This window comes from Ischnura elegans, chromosome 4, assembly GCF_921293095.1.
Source record: "Ischnura elegans chromosome 4, ioIscEleg1.1, whole genome shotgun sequence".
Taxonomy (NCBI): domain Eukaryota; kingdom Metazoa; phylum Arthropoda; class Insecta; order Odonata; family Coenagrionidae; genus Ischnura; species Ischnura elegans.
The window spans coordinates 96,902,155-96,924,174 of NC_060249.1; the positions used below are offsets into that span (position 1 = coordinate 96,902,155).

General features: G+C 38.0%; 1 protein-coding gene across 1 annotated transcript in view; it reads left to right on the forward strand.

The window, feature by feature from the left end:
* The window catches only part of LOC124158201, a 517,531-nt gene that overhangs the window by 165,986 nt on the left and 329,525 nt on the right, over positions 1-22,020 (forward strand). The window contains exon 2 of the mRNA XM_046533388.1: positions 188-434. Coding sequence (XP_046389344.1) covers positions 298-434 — 137 coding nt within the window. The 5' untranslated portion in view covers positions 188-297. The remainder of the gene's footprint in view (positions 1-187; positions 435-22,020) is intronic.

Below are 22,020 nucleotides of genomic sequence, written 5' to 3' on the forward strand. Positions count from 1 at the left end.
ACACCTTTTTTATCTAAAACTCACGAGAAAAAAGCTGCATTGGGATGGTTTGTTTTTTGCTGTAGCATATACATATTTCCCATCCATCTACCGAATTATTTTAATAAATTGGGGTGGAATTGACCAGTCTCATCATCAAACGGCCTGCGTATTTTCTAACCTTGGCTTTCCGCTCCTGTTTTCTCAGGTCCATGGTCGCCGGACCGTGAATCCACGACATCCTTCGCTTGAGGTCAGGAGTGAGTGACTCAGCTGCACATCCCGTTCACACCTACGAGGACGAACCTCTCCTTCGCGATGGAGAGCTCTGGGGGAAGCAGGGCCTCAGGGTCCCGGTCGAGTGCGGCCCCCGTCCGCCGACGGGCCACACCGATACCCATTCTGCCGCCCAGGATCCCATCGCCGATGCCGCAACCCGGGACCTATGAAGCAAGGTAAGAACCTCCTTAGGGCTATTTGTTTTCCATCCCACTCAAATGGTATGTGGGGATCGCCGCGATGCGCTCTTTAAAACGCGCCCCCTCGATGTTTAAAACTAAAGAAAGGAACCACAAATATTGACTAAACCTTTCCAGTGTCCCTCCCGTTTTAAATGTGAATACCACCTATTACATTCAGTGCTCTGATCTTGGCATGTGACTGTGATCAAATTAGCTCCTTGAGCATATGTAAAAATATCACGTGCACGGAGTCTTAATCGCTAGTACGTTTACATGTCCGTTTCAGCGACTATCGCTGCTATTGCCTTTAGGTATATTTTTTAGTAACTAATTTAATTGGCTGAAGAGGTGTGTACATTTCCTTCTTATGAGGTCTTCTCTGATATTCATCCTGTTTAAGTGAATGATCCCTCCGTTTTCGTTATCTCGTTATCATCTCCAGGGAATTTCTCTGATTTAAGAGTATAATAACTGATTGAGAATTAAGGATGATTTCATTCAATATTTTTCTATTATCATAACTGTACATAACCATTGCTTTAGCAATTTAAATTTTACTCGAAGTATATATTCGTCACGTTCTGCCTCAAGCGGAATTCTAAGCTATAATCTATCTAGAGTATACAGCAGTATTTACAAGTGTTTTTACTGGTATATTATCATTGCAATAATTGAATAATTTTTATCAGTGCAGAGTAAATTTTTGTTAGAATATAATTTCGAGTTACAGGTGAGTTAAAACACCCATTGCAGTTGAGGACAAAATTCACTTGCTAGTGGATTATGGGTTATCAGTTGAATTCGAAGAAGTCTAGAAGTGTGCTCTAGATTTGTGTCAGGTTGGAGGAAAAAAATTTATACCTTCGGATCCTCTTCATTTTGTGATTGGTAAGATATGCCATTTTATTTCTACGGTGAATATCCATACCCGATATTCTTAGGTGAATTTTTCTTCATAGGCTTAGTCATGGCAAAGGAAGCTTGTTTTTTGTAAGAAGTCTCTCGACCATGTTACATCGAATCCAGGTCACGCAGGAGGATTATTTAATTAAGTCCGAAGACCAAATCCATTTATGGCCTTCCGAAGAGATTTTGCTGATCCAGTTGATATCCATACTGCTGAGAAATTAAACGATAGGTGCGTCGATTTCTGCCTGGGCAACATAAAAAGAGTGTAGCCATGATTCGATTAAGTGTGCATCGTCCGCAGAAATTCGGTGAAAGTATTTTGTCGGCACGAGTGACTGGAATGCTTTTTATTTTTCGTGTGCCATAGTATACGGGTGCACACTGTGCAAACTATCTTTAATAAGCTTTTTTGTTGAAATATTGACTGCTTCCTTATATTGGTAAAAAAACGAACACTACGAAAAGTCATACATTGATTTATAATATGGAAATTAGAGTATTGAACCCTCTGCAATGAAAAGGGTAATTAAATAATAAAAATTAATAAAAAAAGCATATTTTAAGTGAGGGGAGATAGAATTTTAGGTAAGGATAAAATTAAAAAAAAACTTGTAAAATGGAGGATTCTACATCTCATAATTTCCTTTCAATCTCCTTCAAGTGTGAAAAAAGACTGGCCGTCTAGGAGTAGATAACCCTTTGTAACAGCTAATAAATTATAGAAAACTGGTCAAGTTATATTTGAAATTTTGTGTAGCTATTGATAAGCCGTAGGGTACGTAAATGGAAGGAGCTAATAAAAATCATTCTCTTTTTCATAAGAGGCAGCTAGTAAAGTATATTCAACATCAAAATAATAAGGCATTATCTGTTCAAGAATAATAGCTTATAAAATAGTTTTCAAAATCGCATTTATCATATTCGTATGAATTACGATAAATTATAAGTTCTTTTCGTTAATAAGCTACTTTTATCATTCTAAGCGTATCACGCTTCAACTTAGACAATGCAATTCAGAAAAATTGAAATCTAGTTTTCCCTCTGGAATCTGGATGCAGATTGATTTCATGGCATCTTACAAGGTAAATAATTAAAAGCCTAACGTCACTTTTAGAGACCTCCCTAAAACTTCCATTAATTATTGTTCATGTACATGCGAAGGATGTTATTAATTCAGGAGCAAGTAATATTGTCACTATGTGCATTACCCTTACGTACACGAAGGTCGACATTGTGATAGACTCATATTGCAGGAAAATGCAAAATTACCTCGTACGGCCTGTCCTCCCGGCTGTTTCGTAGAGTTATTGGAAAATTTCTCACAAAATTCAGTCAAATACATGCAAATGGAACAGCAAAATATCACGTGAAGATCATCAATTTGCATGGCGAGTAAATCAGTTTGAAGTCTCAGCCCGGGCGACCTTTTTGACCTGTAATATGCATCGTACTCCTTTCAGTGGTATTTTTTTACCCTTGAGAATATACTTCCCCCGTCTTTGAATATTTTTTCCTTGTTATTTTCCCACCGGAGTTGCAAGTACATGAAAAAACGGGGCTTGCTTACAATATCTATTGATTTCCTGGCTAAAGAGCGAGTTCATCGAAAGTTATTTCCATGGAAAATATCCTTTTGCTCCACGGGGAGTATAAAAGCCGGGAAGATTCTCATTTTTGGGCGAAGAAAAGGAGACAGGAAGGTGGGAGGGAGGGTAAAGGACTTTCATTCCGAGTTTTCGCGTCTTCTTTTTTTTAGCAGTTGTTCGAATAAAAAAACGAATAGTGGAAGAAGTGCATCATTGAGGCGGCTTGAGGGATATTAAATTATACCCTCGAGCCTTCAGAGGATAATTAATCCAGCATTCCGGTTTATTATAATACCCCGGCATCAACTTCACTGGATTCTCTTGTTTTGGATCGGGCATTCTCTTTTTCCTCATCTCTGCTTTCGGTGGAACAGACGTTGCATGGTTTGGGTCCCGAATTTTTACCTCCTCAAAAAGAAAAACGTCTGCCTTCTTCTTGGCAGAGTGGTGGAGTTCGTTAAACCGAGCTCATTTAAAATCTCTCGTTATCTTTTCCCCCTAATATTTCGTGAGAATTTCTGGATAATTACTGTGCATATATCCTTTGTTTCATTTTCGGTGCGATGTACTCTTCCGATTGCACCAAATAATAACCATTATGCATGCCTCTTTATGTAATGAGTGCATTCTTGATGGACTAGTGGCTATCAAGCTTTGCATACCATTTTGTGAGCTTCTTTTGCTAATAAAGAATTCCGAGATCATTAACATCCTATTTAGAGAATTATAACCACCATTATGGTCACGCTTTATTCCTTACTTTAACGGTTGGGTGCGATCAAATCTAAGACTGGTGAATATGACTAGTATCCCAGCTAAACTTCACGATTAAAAAATAATGGTATCAAGAATTTCATTCCATGAATATTCTCGCAATATTTGACTTTTAATACGCTTGAGTGCATTAATTAGCTGTCTGCTGCATTATTTATATTGCTGACATATACTTACGCTAGAAGTAATGAAAAATCTTTTTTTGAAACCAAATGCGCCTCCATTATCCAAGCATTAATTTAACTTTTTACTATTTTCCAGTTACTTTATATACCTCGTGTACTGGCATTTCATTGGTGTTAACTTGATTGAGATTCATTGCCACTATAGCGGTACCGCCTCGTCATGTATGAAATGAACGCTGGTATAATTAACGGAACCCTGATGACATTATAGGATCCGACTCGACAAGTGGCACATTCATAGGCGATATGTTATTCCCCTTGTGTCACCCTTAGAGGGAACTTTGGTTCAGTTTTGCTGGCGGATAATTATACCTGTCTTCTGGAATTCTCCAACGGTCTACTACGATTTCATTTGCTTCATCCGTCGACCCAATTGGTCCATTCCCGCGTAAAATAATAATTCTCATTCCTAGGAATATCCTTTTGGTTGTAAAATATTAAGAATAATTTTTATCCCTCTTATTTTTTGGTACTACGCCATAAATTAATCATTCCTTAAGGAGATCCTATATACCTAATTATGGTAATTGATTTTTTTGGGAGATAATGGAAGGAAATATTTATTCATTGACAGTGGTTATTTCATAATCATATTTCACAACTTGGGGTTTTTGGTTCATTAAATATTTTTCTTATGTACTATTTAAATTTATTTCCAAGATTGATGTTCCCTTACTATTTCCTAACTATTGGGTATCCGAAAAAATAATACGACGCAATTTGATGCCGCTATGTTACCTGAAGCCCTTTTAACAACAGCATCTTAAATGAAAGAATTTATTCCGCTTTTGTGACCGCACAATCACATAATTTATTGCCAACACTACGTTATGTGATGCCAGGTCGCATTACCGCTGTTTTAGAGCTTGCTTTTTTGATTATGAATGGTTGGTCAATTTCTTTCTACGTGTCAATTGTTATCATTTATATGGGAGGCATATCTACGAGAACTGAAATTTAATCGGTTTCAGTTGATTTTGACAAATGCAGCAGCGTGCATATGGTTCTACAAACTATATGTGCATCCTACTCGTATGAAAGTAGGTAAGGAAGAGCCGTCAAGTAAATCAATAACTTTTCGGGGGAAGGTTTTGTGTTTCTGGCTTTCTTTCTTTAATGTAGTCTTTGCAAAGGCGAATTGTTGCGGGCGAAGCATTTCTTCTTGCTTTCGACAGACGTTGTTACTTTATCCAGAACGTCTACAAAATGAGAAAATAATTCGGAGAATAATCCTTTCTTACGTCTCCGTCTTTGAGTTGCATTGAAAAGGTCGGTCTCGATAGGTCGATATCTGAATAGGGGTTTAATTATCGGTAATGGCTTCTCGAGTTTTTTTCACTTTACACTCTGTCTTTCTGAACCATTCGGAGGCGGAAGCGGCCTTTTCAGCCCCTTTTTGAAGATACAAGGAGACTTTCTGCCTCGAGTTTGGACTTCCGTCAGCAATCTAGTTCCAATTACTCGGAACCTAGCCTATCCATTTTTGCAATTGGATATATTGGTAGATTTTCTTGCGTCGACGCAATTCCATGGAATTATTCACCGCTAACAATATTGTTCCTTACTCTTCCATCAATGCAAAAATTACCGAGTTGCTATCTTTGACTACTGAATGAGCTTAATTCTCTATTGTTTCTCGATAAAGTTAATTGCTCTTTAACAGCTCTAAGTAACTAAAGTTTTGTAATATAATATGTTGCGATTTGCTACTTCTCCAAACGCTCCGTTTTCTTTCATTTGATCGAAGAGAAGAGAAATATTCTTCAAGGATGAAAAAAATGAATGATTAAAATGGGAGAAGATATAAGCTGCGTCTTAAAATGATATTGAGAAGATTTTAGGGAATTAAAGTGATTCTATACGCTTGGCTTGAATTATTTTGTAGACGGAGGAGAATTAATTAGAGTGTTATTTATAATAGTGAAAGTAAGGAGATGTTTATGTATTCCACTCAGTTGAAGACTGAGGCAGAGTAATGACAAAAACTTGTGACTTGAAGAGTCCCTACCGTTGCTGGGGGAAAGTTATACAATTCTGATAGTGTATTTCCCTTATTGTAGCTTTTGGGGACATGGTGCCCTTATGAGCAGGGTCTAGTTGGTGCACAAGTCCAGCCTTTGGAAAAATATATAAATAATTTTGTTCCATGAAAAGGAATTTTGGCCCTACCCTGATAGCATTATTTGGTTACTTGCTGGTAGCTTAATCCGAGGTGAACTCTACCTCCTTTCATGAATATCACCATAGAGTAAGTATATTAGTGATACATTAGTATAGTAGTGATATTCACAGATTAAAAAATGACTCAAGTGGTATTAAAAATATTATATTTATCAATTTATTGTATTTTTTAATTTTTGTAATCCCTGCTTATAACCAATTATCACTCGAAGTGTATTCACCGTTTCTTTGGACTTTTGGCATGACCTTTCAGGAACCTGTGACATTGTTTTATTTTAACGGATACAATTCTTCATATAACACTCGTTATATAACCTTCAATAATTCCATAGTTGTACTGTATTTTAGTCTGGAATATACGAATTCTAAGTGAATTGAATGAATTAAGGATAGAAGACATAGAAAACGCAGGAGAAAGAATTCTTTAACTGTCCAACTGAGTCAACCCAAGGTATTAGTATTAGTTACTATTACTTTTAAAGCAATGATTTTCTTTGGTTTTTATCTAATAAATTGAACAGGTTGTGCATAGTTATTGAGATATCCATTCAACCTCTCCAATAAATTAATGAAACCTAAAAATCGGATGAATATAATTAATCATGTGAAAAGCCACACGCAAAAATAATTCACGTTATTTACTCGTTAGCATAAAAGGCTTTGAGGAAGAAAATACTGGATATGCAGTGAATAGTATGCGAAGAATTAAAAGAAAGTCCCCTATATTGATTGGCATTATATGCGATAAGTACATTATTTATTAAAATCGGTCGGTACTTAAATAGCCTTATTCCCTGTCTCGCTCTTTAATATCCAGTTGGAGGCGAAAGAGGTCCGTGAATCAACACTCAAAGTTGCTAATGAGATTCCATTGAAATTGAGCTCATTGACTTTTGAAAATATGATACCGGTAGGAAAGCTACGGCCGGCGAGTCATTAGCGGCTATGGAAGTGATTCTAGTCCCTACGCAATTTTAATGCCGGATAATAGAGTAATTTCAGAGGGTTTGGTTTGCGCCGTCGTCTGGACAAATTAATGAATGCTTATTCTCAAGAATGAGTAATAGAGTGAGACGACTACATGCTTGAATATTAAGTGCGAGTCTGAGGGATCTCGGTAAGGACTCGTAAGAAAGCAAAAAGTCATGCGGTATCGTGTGATCTTGCTGCGAACAGCCACTGAATCGTGCTGCATCGCAACGTAGGATTAAAAAAAGGTAGCATCACGGTGCTTGTATGTGAAGGGATGCATGCTTTGCTGGCATCACTGAAACAGCTGTATTTATTTCATATTTGAAAGAGGGACTCGGATAGGTTACAGCGTAGGGCGAGACATTGAAATTTGATTTTCCACTGACAAACCAGACGATTTGAGAGTTATTAAAGCCTCACTTACTCCAACTTTAATTGGCGTACTTTAACCCGGACAGATAAGTGAAAAAAGATAAAAAATTTTATTTCACTAATATTAAATATACATTTGACCGATATAAATAAGGAGTAAACTTTTTAAAGGGTGTTAACTAGTTCACTAGTAATAAAATTCACCAAAAATAAGGGTGTAACGAGGGAGTTTGGAGTGAAGCACCCCAAAAGAAAGCATTTAATAATAATTAATTTGAGCTTAAAATTCCCGGGATAAATTGTTGCAGTTCATTAGATTGTATTAACAACAAACATAGTTTATTAGTTTATTATTATAAATTACAAATAAATCAGTTTATTAATATGGAGTTACCAATTGAAATTTTATCAATAAATAAACCCAAATATGTAGTACAATCCAAATGCTCAATTTATGTACACATTGCACAAAAAGTGCTATTATTAAACATTGAACAACTGCAGCACATGCTATTTAGTTCATTTCATGTTTTATTTAAATTAACCATTGCATATTTAGTGTTAGTACTTACTTTTATCTTGTTTTTGCTTAACCAATAGGTATCTTAATTTATCGAGATCGCTTTGCATTTGTGACCGCAGATCAAAGGTATTTGAGGCTGAGTAGCACAAAGCGGCATGCATTGCCACTTGCTTTTTCAGGAATTCCGTATATACGAAGGACATTTGCGCGTGTGGTCTGCCTGTTAACTTTTAACCTTTTTTCTAGTAGCAACATACGTTCTTTTAAATTCATGTTCTCTTGCCTCAAAGACTATCAATTCTAATTACGCATAGTTTTAGCACTATTTTCTTGGATAAAGTTCTTGCTGTTCTAATTCTGTCTATTTTAGTGTAAAAATTCAAAGGATTTGCTTATATTTATTTATTTATTATGTTTAACGTTTGCCCAACATATACATAATTATAGAGCGAGCAATACAAGAATATAACTACAAAAAAATTGAAAATAAATTCGTCACAGCCACAAAATAGAAACACTCATGATAACAAATGCTGAAAAATATTAACTTAATACTATCACAGTCGCGAAACATATTCTTAACATCTTTTACAAAGTAGTATTTCTTTTGAGACAAGTCTATATCGTTGAAAGTTTTGTTATATAGTGCACAAATCCTTCGTATGGGCGTATTGGAACAATAATTTGTTTTAACCTTTGATATGTAAAATTTTCTTTTAAACCGGCGATTAGCAAGGTTTATTAATAGATTACATTGGAATCTATTTGATGCCTTTCCTTCTCATTCTATTCCAGCATGAAAATAATTCGTGTGATACTTTCCTTGCCAACTTGTGCTGATGAAATGGCCACCATACTTTCCGTCTCTGATCAGAATATGTTGGGCAACGTCAACATTGCTTTAATAAACTCAATAACCTCCTGGGTCATCTTAGCACAGTTGCCATCGCATTGGTCACAGCATTAACTGAACACAATTTGTAAATGTCGCTTTTGAGCATTTAGTTTGCACACAACACAATCTACCACTTTTATATCTACCTTATCCAAGTGTGAAGTAATTGTAGAGCAAGAATTGAAGACTAAAATAAAGCTGGGCATACTTTCGGGCACTATAAATTTGAACACTTCATTAAGAATTCTACCTTTCACCACCGGCACTACATATCCACATCGCCAGGAGACCACCGCATGACTTCAATTGGAAATTATGCTTCAAATAATGCTGAAAATGCTATCAGTTTTTTAAATTTATTTTTGTGCATGACTAGTGCAAATATTTCATAAGAAAGCGATAGAACTGGCCCGGTGGCTGAGTTTGTATTTTTTTAATGGCTAGGTACCTAGTATCAAGTGGTTAAAAGTGGGTTCTACTTCATTTCGATATAAGTTTAATATTTGAAAGTGGACTACATCAATCGCAATTTGGAGTTGAATGAAACTTCATTTAGGCCTTCTACGTACTTAGGCTGATATTCATTATGTAAAAACCAATTTCTTTTTCCCTTCTCTAGGTAAATCCTCCCTACTGGCGTTAGTGTTTATGATATTTCCTGCAACAATGAGAAGTGGTACACGGGAATTTTACGTTGGAGTTTCATCACTGTTTTTTTTTTTTTGAGAAGGTTTGCGGAGAAATAGAGTTGTAGGGTCGACCCTCTGGGGGTTGGCCGAGGACAAAGAATGCCGATGTCTGAGGGGGTTTGCTTTGAGCGGATAATGGGGTGGATGGGACTGAAAAGGGGCCATCGTGATGCTGAGATATTCCCATAAGGAAGGGAGAGAGCATTGCATTTCCCTTTCCCAAGAGTAATGATATTTTACATTTCCTGTAATTTTTCTATAGTGTATAATTTTTTTATTTGTAAAACTCATTTTATTGCTCACTGAAAGCGTCACTGGAGGAAATGTCTTTACCGCATCATCATTTGGTGAGCAGAGGGAAATTTTTTTGAATTGAACCATGGTGTGAGAATCGCTATGTGAAAAAATATTAATTAACAAGTAATTCTTATGATGACATGAGTTATATACAACAAGGATGAAGTTCGCCATGAAAACAATATTTGGCTTTGATGAGGCTGCATTAGCTATTTGGTGCTTGCCTTCAATTCTAGCTCTTTTTAATCAAGATATCAATGTAAAAAATTAAAAGGTTTGGTACTTTTTCACACAATTAATTTAAGACGACCGGTTTCGTCGCAGAGGCGACATCTTCAGGTACAGAAATCGTTATTTTTATAGTTGTTTTGCTTTTTATTAGGTTGCTATTACGCGTTGGAGGGTAGGGTTGCGTTGGGGTTGGAGCGTTACTCATCTTCAGGGGAATTTCCAAGAGGGGGGAATGGTTGACAAATATATTCTCATTTGCTAAAATCCCATCCTGAAGTGCTTTCTTATCTCCAACTCCTCCAAGCAGCCCATCCTTCTTCCCTTTTTCTCAAGGTGGAGAATTTCCGGAACAAAATCGCTCCTGTGGTCACTCTCCATAGGTGCTTCGCGAAATGCGATTTGTCTATCTCCCCTTTTCTTGAAAGTCTTCAGTGTTCCTCTGATCTTACAACTAAATAACTATAACAATAACGATTTCTGTACCTGAAGATGTTGTCTTTGCGACTAGACCGGTCGTCTTAAATAAATTGTGTGATAAAGTACCAAACCTTTTAATTGTTTACAATGGATTTTCACAAAGTTAAGCCTGAAACAATCGAGTTTAAGATATCAATGCCCAAAAATGTCATAAATTCTTTTAAATCCATCCGAAATTAACAACACGATTGATACCCGGTCTGAGATTTGATTAATACAATCCATCTCTGATTGGTCTGTATTTTAACGAGTCAAGATTGGCCAAGTAAGGTTATTGTGAACGAGGTTTAATTCTGCTCCTGACCCAAGAAATTGACAGGTTCAGAGGTGATGGGGCGTGTGAGTAGGTGTTTAGACCGAAGAGCTATAGGAGATTGGGGGTAAGATTAGGGAAGGGGAGGGGTGGGACCCGACAGGGGACCTTTCTGGTGTGGTGGAGTAAGGGCTGGGAAGGCTTCGTCTGTGTGCGACGATGACTCTCTTCCTTCTGAGTCCTCGGGAGACGAGCTGCTTCCAAGGGACGCCGGGATTGGGATGGGGGGGGGGGATAGGTTAGTGCCGATGGGTGGGGTTGTCTCTCCCAGGGGGGGTGGGTTGGAAAAGGAGTTTTTGGGGGGGGAGTAAGGGGGGTCTGCGCGACTGTTTGTTTTCACTTCCACCCTTCAACCTTCCCCTCCAAAGAATGCTCCAGACTTGACGGAGTTTTTGAGTTGTGCAGGAAGGAAGGAGGGCGGGAGTTCGGATGACTGACTATTGGGATATGGGAGGGGACAGTTTGTCGAGGCACCGTTCGATGCTCGGGATGGCCATGCCTCATTTTCTTTCGGGCACCGGCATCGTGGTCGTGGGCGTTAAACGTCACAAGGTGACGCCATCTTCCTTATTGCGTATAGCTGGATTATGGGGTGAACTAGCATTTAGCTTGGCAAAATCAACCTTAAACTTCTTTACTTTGAAATATTTTGATTCATTAAAGTAGGAATATCCTTGTGAAATTTTCTTGAAGGGAATGAATAGCCGGGAAAAATATAAAATCCCAAAATTTTTCCCAAATTATTCTGCGTATTATTTAAAGTGCTTTGTTTCAGATTAAGGAATCTTATGGGTTAATATTGAAGAATTCAGATCAATATATTATTGAAGATATGAGGAGACAAAGCATCTTCTTTTTGATTTATTGGGCGCAAAAAATGTTAGTTCTCAGTCCTTTTCTGGGAAGACGCTTGGAATTTTCTGTATCTTGTCGGTGTCCTGGCTACGTCCTAAACATCTCGTTTTCCAACAAGCGAATCCTTTTTTCATAAATTCTAACTAAAGCACGTAACAGAATCATTATTATTAATTTATTATTTTATATAGTGAAACTGTATAAATAGGAGTTATGGAATATACATTACAAACGGATACTTCATCTTTTTAGATGATTTTTATTTTTTACATGAATTTTGGTTTCTAACATTGAAATAAGTCGTCAACCCTTACATTTCCATAATGAACGGATTGTAAATGCTTCGGAAAATAGATCGAGAATACGCATAGAGGGTATAGGATGAATAAGTGAGATATTATATGCTTGAGGATTTTAACTAAGTCATATGGTTACTTTTGAATTGGTGTTTGTCCTAAAAACTCCTGCTGCACGCCTATTGAGGCGACCTGCGGGGTATTATGCTATTATACTGACGAGGGTGAGAAGGCGATTTCAGTAAATTATGATTGGAGGGAGGGTAATGGTTAACTAATAATTTATTAGTTTCACCTATAATGAAAACTTTAATATAGTATTTTTTTAGAAAAAAGAGTTTTCAGAGATATGCATAATGGAGTTGTATTTCATGTGGCATTTCATCAACCATCACTAAGCAATCCCGCTAAGCCTTTGAATGATGGAGGAAGGATCATGAATTTACTGCTGAGAGCCAGAGGTAAGCCCTTAACTAAAGAGATATTAAGAGATTGGTTGTATACCAGCATGAAGGATGTTATCGCTGTTGTGGAGATAATAGGGGAGAAATGTTGAGAAAGGCTGAGGGCGGAACGAATTAGCCGCTTATATAACAACCTGCCTCAACCAAGAAAATTTGCTGAAATAAAAAAAATACCTGTCATTAGAAGTACTGAAGTGCGGAATGGTAAGCAGCACTTTCTATATTTTTGTCTTGAGTAATATTACGTAGATGTAGATGTCATGCAAATGAAGGATTGCTTCCCAATGACGCCAGACGAGACTCCTTTTTACCACATAATTTAACACTATTAGTTGCCCTGGGAAAAATTCCTCTTGACTGGGGATCGAAATATTTACCTTTGGCTTTCCAGACAAATGTGCAGAATACTACGCTCTCCAGATTCATTGATTCGAATGGCTAAAAAGTATTCAACACTTTCAGTGCGGGTGTAAATTTTGAGTTCATATTCAATGGCTATTATTTCGTTAATTTCATCTTTAAAAGACTGATTACCGTGCAATTATTTAATATAACCATAGTCCTGCGAAAAAATATTTTATTAAAATAATTTATTGATTTCTTAAGCTGTCATTCGCCATAGCTAATATTATATTATATTATGTATATTTACTACTTCATTCATTCACACGAAGCCTTTAGTGCAAACGTACAGATAATTTCATAGGGTTGGAAAGAATGGAATAGTAACGCATGGTTGAGAAAGGATGTGGACAACGGTGCTGTGGTAGATGGAAAAAGCCTAATGAAAATGGAGTATTTTTGTATTCGCCAAGAACGACTGCTTCTTTATCAACACTAGGACTTTAATTGATGACGACGGGCCGAAAAGAGAACCCTAACCAGCGATGACAGGGTGGGAGAATCGAAAGAACCGTCATAGGCCCCGTGACAGTATAAGAAGTCATCCGCATGGAATGTGTTAAAAAATTTCCATGGGAAGTTTATGTAGTGGAATGAGTAGTGACCAAACGCCCGTTGTTCTATCTCCATTACATGGAGTAATATGTCCTATGGTAATTACATGCTGCACATGTAACCGCCGTTTGCGATTCAGGATTGAAATATTCTAGGTCCACCTTGACCAGTTGAGAACTTAACTGCCATACTTATCGTTCACAGGAGAGCCGTTCTCTACGAAAAAAGTTGAGAGAAATGACCGAGTCGGATGCATTGCTGGACGGAGAAAGAAATCCGATGCATCGTGACGCTTGCGATATCGACCACGCTTTCACCTTTTACCGATATCGTCACGGCAACGGCAACGGTTTGTTGTCCGCCTCCGGCAAGTCGAGGTGCGAGGGATTTCGGCGTGCGAGAGGAAGGCGGCAAAATTTTGGAAGCTGGAGGTGAGTGCGAGGGGGGGAGTGAGAAGACACTTTGGATTCCAAGGTGGAAAGTGGGGACGGTTTTAAGGTTCTGGAAGGCGTGGGAGACGGGGGATTTTGGGCTGGGAAGCAGCGTTGATGTTAGGGGACTGAGAGAAATTGTTGGTGAGTTTGGAGACATGTGTGGGGGGAAGGAAGAAGGGGGTTGAAAAGGGGAGGGGGAGGCTGAGGGGGTCTGTCGATGCGTGCAGTGAGCCCCAGGGGAATTTTTTTTCTCCAGTGGATGGGAGGAGTTGAGGGTTGTGATGTCGGGGGAAATTTTCAGGGGTCACGTGCTCTGTGCCTCATTCTTGCGCACGCAAGGGAGTGGGGTGGGTAGAAAAAAAAATAGAGGGACGAGAAAAAAAAATTCACAGCATCGTGAGACAGTGCTGACAACCCTTAAATACTAATAAAAATCTCCACCCTGTCCGTCTTGAAGGATGAAGCGTTGTCTTCGGATTTCAAACTAATCTTTACCGTGTTAAACACGCTGAATATCCTAATTTGGATCGACGAATTTTCTCATGAGGCTATATATTCAATGGGCCGGAGTAGTATGGATTTGCTTTACGTGGGCATATTCAAGTGGAGCCGAAAAGAAAACATGAATGAACGAATAATTAATTGTCCAGGAAAATAGATGCGTTTCGAGTCACAAACATTTTGGAGAATCGGCCTCCCAGGAGTATTCATATTTATGAACAATAAATGTTCGCAAACTATTAGCTATTTGCTGATTTGTTTTAGTATAAGTAAACTAATCATTGGATAAATTTACCCTTGTGGTTGACTATTAGTTTGGCTACTATTTATCTATATTCAATAGCAGTTGAGGGACTCGTCGCAGATTTGCTTTAAAAATTAATTTTTATGGTAGCAAAATTGAGTAATATATGATATTTACCCGCATGCAGTTTCATTGTTTGATTACAGCTGATATTTTAGCCCGACACCCTCTATGTACGGTCGCGGTATTGGAATTAATAGAGAAATAAACCAACTTTCTGCAGCCACCATGCCTTACTGATACACTGATTTTACCAGTTAAACATGTACCTGATATTACAATTTTAACTCTTCTCTTATTTTTTCTGTGTACTCAGTATAAGTTGTTTTATAGAAAGACATATGATTATCAGCATCCATTATTATGCTGGGGGGGTTAAAGTTATGATAAAAATAACAATAAAGACTTTGAGATGAGCATGAAGAATACAGAACCAAAGAATAAACACTGCTAGTAGTTTATCGGCGGTGGTAAAAATAGCCATGTGACGGTCGATCATGGTTGTTTCACTATATGGCGTCTGAAGTGATTAACGAAAAAAAATTATGTAGGCTCACAAAATTATACATCCCTATTGATGCTCAGAAATGCTAGTAAATAATATGCTCTCTACTTTTGATCTTGGAATAACTTATTTTTTGCACATAATATCTTAAAAATTAAATAGGTTTTGATTTTAATTGATTTAACAGTTAACTATTTTAATAGATTCGTTCCAATGGTGGTCTTATTCATGAGAGTAGCACACCTATGGTGATGGCTCCTCTTCATGTCTCTTGCGGAATAATTACGCGAAGTCTAGAGGAATTTGTATCATTTGTATTTTTCTCATAGTTTATGGTTTTAAACCTTTTAAGAACTGTGTCTTACATCTAAACACAATTGGAAGATGCCTCTTTCTTTTTTAGAAATCTACAGCAAAATTCTATTAATGCATTTTAAGAGTTGGCTGTAAAAAACAGTTTGTTAAATTTTGACCGTTTATGATGCTCGCTGTAGTATATTATTTTTAACTCCCATCGATGAGCTAGATGAATGCTGGACCGTATTGATCAACGGTCGTCATGCCCTTACGCTGCTAGACTGAAGGCTTGTGAAAAGTTTCAGACATGAACACGAGCTTCCAGGAGGTGGGGGGTACAAGTCAACGCGTCTCAGATCAATTACTCCCTCGCCTTTGCTTTCTCACCATTATCCCAGGCGATTTACTGGGGCGAAGTTCCTCTCTGCTTTCAAATTTTTATATAAATATTCAGGAAAAGTTTCTCCCGTTTTCATCCTTCGGCTGCGAAACATAAAAAAGAGTGAGTGACAAGAGGAGCAGTGGTGGTGAATATCTTCCGTGTTAGACAAAGATTCATCCCCTTATCGCTGAAGGGTTTTGTCTCGCAGGAATCTTCATCTGTTAAGACTTTGGGGGCGTGGGATATTTTTTCTTCCAAGTTCCGAGGAAATGTTTAAAGTTTTGACGAGGGAAATGATGGGATGAAGTTATTTCAAAATGAAAAAAAGGTGTGAATGGATTGAAAAAGTCGAAATGGGTATTGGATTTTTGAGCGGTTCAAGATTTTTTGCAAGATTTTTTCACTCGAGATGCTAGGACACACGCATTCTATAGTACATTTTTGTCTACAGTCAAAAAATGTGTAGACGAATGTAATACTACCGTCGTATTCTCTTTCTCTATGTGTTATCGGTTTTCGAATCTTACCTGTGAATGTTAATTACAGCGTATTTTTACGGCATTTATAGGCTTAACATATGTAGATACAAATTATGCGGTTAAATACTAGTCGTGTTCTCAAAACTTTCTTTTAGGGGTAAAGCAAAGTAAAATTTGCCTTGTTATTTAGTTTCATAATTTTAATACTCATAATTTGCTTTTCGCGGTAAAGTTCATTTTTTTCGTACTTCTGTAGTGATGAGCTTATCTCAAAATCTCACTTTCTTAATTTTCTTAAGGGTTTTAAGTTGAGGAATACGAAAGTGAGATGAAACTTGTAATGTTATTATTTCCTAAACAAACATGATTGGATATTTCTCAAAGCGCATTTGATGTTGATCATTTGAATTGAATAAATATGGCTTGTTAGACCTCTTCTTAAATCCATCGTTTCTAGTTCACGTAAAAATATCTGCGTACGTCCCCTATCGTGAGGCAAGTTGATACTGTTATTTGCTACGCAAATGCGCTAAAAATTCTACTCATTATTGATTAAAAAACTTAATCTTTAACATTCACTGAACAAAAATGCATTACGGCATCCTCGTGAAATAAATGTTGATATATTGACTATGAAAGATTTAGCCAAATAAATCGTCAAAGTGTGAGGTGGTTTAGGATAAGGTACTGGATCACTGGTCCTAAATGGTAAATAATTTTTTTTGTGGCTTAACCTATGGTGAGCACAAACTATCTCCTATTCGAACCGACTATCAAGCTGAATAGTTCGGTGATTATGCGGAACTTAAATACCTATCAGGTATCATACATTGGCTAGTCAAGTGGAGATAGCTTACTGGACGTTCGACCAGTACAACCGCAACTTGACCCTTTAAGAGGAAGTCCTGGGAAATATGATTTTTATGTTTTTGCTCCCTCAGAAGTTCCCAAGTAGGACGCGGCCACTGTTGGTGCCATATCCAGAGGAAGACGACTTCGAGTGCCGCGGACGTATCCTGTCTCTTTCTCTCTTTTTTTTTTTTTGCTATTTTGGGAAGATTCTCACACACCGTCGGATCATATATATGTCCTTCCGCTCGGCCGTTGCAATTCGTTAAGCCCGGATGCCTCGAGCGTGATGCTCCGTTTAGAGTGCCCCGGGGTCGGAGGTGAGTGCGAAGGATGAATGGGGGCGCGGATGCTTCAGAAAGGGAATGCGAGAGAGAGAGACAGACACAGAAAGAGAGAGTGAGAGGGGGCGTGCAGTGCGCGCACTTCGCGGCGAAGATCAAAAGAATCCGTTGTGTTCACGTCGTCTCGTTCGCGGCGTTTGCGCTCCGAGCGCGCCTTTTCCTCCGGCGCCTCTTCGTCAAGTCCACTCGAGCCGCGTGGCTCTTACCCGGCGCCTCCACCATTTTCTTCCTTCTTGGAGGAGGATGCACAGCATGTGGCGTATCTCCGACCCCCTTGAAAGTAAAATAAAAATAACTCAACCCCGTCTTACGCGAGAGGCATTAACGATACGATACCCTGGCAATCGTAATGAAACGTGCCTTAACTTCGATGTGCAATGCTAAATTGAAATAAACACTTGGAATATTCCACGATTTTCAATTTGCAACACTCTTAATTTTGCGATTTTGGATTTGCAATTCTTACAATCGTGGAAAATTGCAGGTGATTATTTAAATGTGTAAAATTTCCACTCCATCTTGCTTGTTTCTTCTGATTTTACACAATACTAATGCCTGAATCACGCGACCATGTTTTTTCCTTCAATCAGTGTGATAGCGGTAGATTTTCTAGGGCCAAAGAAGTATTCATTTCAACTCTCCATTTTCTAAATTACACGGCCATTTCCGTAGTCCCTTTTTCCATCGCTTCTTTGTCGCTTTCTGTGTTTACAACTGTAATTACATTAAAACCAAATGTGGCATTGCAACCAATGATAGCGTCAGTGCTTTCTCATTGGCTGGAAGACGTTGCCAGTGATGGTTTCAGCGACGGAAAAATGGATAAGCTGAGTGATGGGATCCTTAGAGTCAGCGTGGTTTATTCTTACCTGAAATGCTCAATTATTCGCCATCATTGGAGCGATTGCTTGGAAGGGACGGAACAAATGAACACGAGAGAAGAATGAATAAAGTGTAATTCAGGCATTAAAGGAATTAGTAAAATTGAACATTGAATTTTCCAAAGTTACAATTTTACTTATATTAAGAACTTCCGCCACATCGTACCTCACATCATGTTACTCGTTGCTGCATTTTCACGCGCAAGTTTATGTGTCCTTGTATGAAGGCGAGAATGATAGAGAAAAAGTAACGTATAAACGTCCAATTTTTACAAATGCATGTATAGAATATAGAACCTGTTGTAATTTGGTCGTAGGTTTTCTGTTCCGGTCCAAAAATGATCCGTCCTTAATGTGGATGTCACGTATCTTGAGTAGGCATCGCAAATGCAGCGGTTTGTACTCGAATGTATAAAATCGTTTCTGGCTTGACTTAGCGGAAGTTCAATTTAATGGCATAATATGTTGAATGCATGGTCGGTAGTTGAGTTTTGTATTAAATTGTGGACATTTCCATTTGTAGTTTTTATCATGGTTTGTACCCGATGCTTATGTGATTCGATTCTTGAAGTCAAACATCGCCAGGACACATTCAACCTCTCACCTCCCTTTTTCTCTCGCTCTTTCCGTGTTTCCTGCCAACCGAGCCAGCTCGAATTGAAAGTAGCAGGGATATATATTTTTTGTGTGCGTTCGCGAGAGCTCGTTGCAAGATCAAAGGGAGTGGTTCCATTCACGGCTCTGGATGGGGATGGTTTGTGTGCCACGGATTCATTTGCGCGAAGGAGGTGAATTCCCACCCCTTTTTACTCACCTGAGCACTTCATACCTTCCGGTGTTGGAATACAGCTCACCCCCTTCATCTTCCAATGCTCAAAAACTCTACCCCAGTACATCCTTATTATGACGTCCATATTCGAGGAAAAAAATGCTTTACACCATAATGGTTTTTCTCCGAGTAACTATGAGTGACATGTCGAAATATTTGATTACAGAGTATATCCCTGAGGGTTCACAGGGAAAGGCTGAGTGGGATTTCAGCTTGAGGTTTTTGGGGTGGCCTGAGTGTGTTATGTTGTCATGGAAACATAGGAGACTAGAAGTGACCACCGCATGTTATTTAGGTTCAAAATATTTTCTATAAATACATTAATCCAGAGAAGAACTAACACATTGATTGTGCTGCAAAAGAATCACTCTGTTGATAAATTAACATATTTGATTTTTTTAATTCGAAATTTTGCAATATTTCATTTTAGAATTAAATGATAAAATACACACTATTCAAGAAATTTTTATGCCTTACGAGCATAATATTTTATGCTGATTCAATAATAAAAATCAAATGTTAGTCAAACAACTCATTATAAACATTATATGTAACACTCTAGACATTTTATCCAAAATCAAATTAAATGCATCGCAGTATTATGACAGAGAAAAAAAGTCAATGACGCGGGTACCTTTTTGTTCGATGTTTACAATATTTTCAGCATTTACGTTTTTTTATGGAAAAAGAAAATACTTCAGTGAATTCTTGCTTTTGCAGCCATTAGTTTACTTCGTGGTCTCCAATTTGATTACGCAAGGTAACGCTAGATATAATGGGCCCGTAAGTGGAAGTTTTGGTGAATTTTTTGAGAATAATTGATAAATAAATATAATGCAGAATGTGGGGATGTCTAAATCCGTGTGTGAAAAAAAGCGGTTTTTCGGGAGGAAGAGAACGGAGTTCTTGAGACGGATTGAGAAAAATCGTATGCATTTTTTAAGAAAAAAAAACACAATCTAGGAATGAATAGCTCAGGTTTGGGCCGATTTCCGGTTTATTTCTAATTGATTGTTCTACTCTTTTGGTCAAAAAACTCTTATTAAATTAATTTGATCTTGTGCGCTCAACATTTCATCAAACGCGTATAATTATATCTGCAAGCACTATTAGACTTTGCTACTTGTCTTTCAAATATTATGGAAAATGCTGATAGCAATACCTGCCCGTCATGGATAATATATTTTAGGCATGGTGATGGAAAAGGTGCTTACAACTTTATCTTTTTCTTTCTCCTTGAAGTCGGTTCAGTGCTAGAAGTGTTCTGCCTCCTTACGTGGCAAATTCTGGGAACGACGTGCGATCCGTTAGGGATCCTATGTGAGTGCAAGTCTCTTCCCGAATTCTTTGAGGTACGTTGCAGCCTCTTATCGACTGTGATGCCTAATCTACCGAGTGCGAATAACCATCATTGAATTTGTCCGTGGTGAAGCGTGACTCTTCGTGGGCCACCAGCACTCAATGTTATACCTATTTCAGAAATCCGAGAACTCTTTTTAGCTTGGAACTCTTTTTAGCTGCCGATTGGCACTCAGATATGAACCGGAAATAGAGGTGCATGGGGTAACGCCCTTTATTGGTCTCTTACATTGTGACGTCCACTGCCATTGCTCGAAAAAAAAGTATTCAGTAGCCTCTGGCACTGGAAGATTTGAAGTTTTACAAAAATTATGAGTATACTTTAGTGAAAGGGGGTTGGTTCTCAGATTCCCATGGTGCTTAGCGTTATTTCGTTGGCCACGAGAGAACTCGTGTGATATTTGTGCTCGTGGTCTCGCCGCCCTTATTTGAGCGCGGGATATGAGTGGAGATTCAGTTATTCAGGTCTCGGTTTAAGGCACCTCTCACACATTTTTCCCGCCGTCCACCGCGACGGCATGTTGTATACTTTGATGCTATTTAAAAATGCGTCTCAAATACCCTGCGACACTTATAAAATGGTCTCTGAATGTCAAAAGACTGAGTTGTATCACTGTGACTTTCCTCTGCCAGTAAAATTCAGTAGGGTTTATATAAAGGCGTCTCCTTCTAAAAGCTGGTGTCCCTCCACTTGAGCTTATACCTCAGGCTTCTTCAGATTATAATTACTTAGTCATGCTAAGCTGTTATTAAGGCTTAGTAACAGGAGTGCATGTTCTGTAGGAATCATAAAAAATGTGAACTCGTCTGACCTCAAAAACAGAATTTTTCTCGGGAGTAGGTACACTCTCAGAATCTTTCTTTTAAGTTTAATATTACCTCTGATGCGTGTGTGAATGGATTTAATTTTTTTCACCGGTAATGAATTGCGTTTCCAACCTCATCTTTCCGGTCTATTGGTTTTCATAAGTTCCGGGATATGAATTTTTCATTTCATTTCCAGACTCTTATTTGCCTTATTGTTTACGCTTAGCTGCTCTATTTTATGCTGGTGGTATTATTTACTCATTCTTTTGTCATGAGAGAGTCACTCAGTTTTTCGTCAAAAGGTTTTGAGCGCTTTGTGAGGCATTATTTTAAACAAGGTGGAGCTTCAGTCGCGCGAAGCTTCGACGACGTGGGACCATTGATTTTTTTCAATATCATTATCACAAATCTCGTCTTTTTGAACTTAAGGCCCTTTGTGAAATTCCTCCGAGAAATATCTCCATAAAAATTTCTCTAATAATAGCTCGATTCCATATTTCCTTTTTTGACTTGGGTACGTTCGTAAATTTCTATATCTCCGAGAAATTATTATCTTCTCTTGGCTGACTTCAAAAGACTATTATAAAAATTATTATGTAATTGCTTTACCTGAAGCATTAATTTTATCGCGTT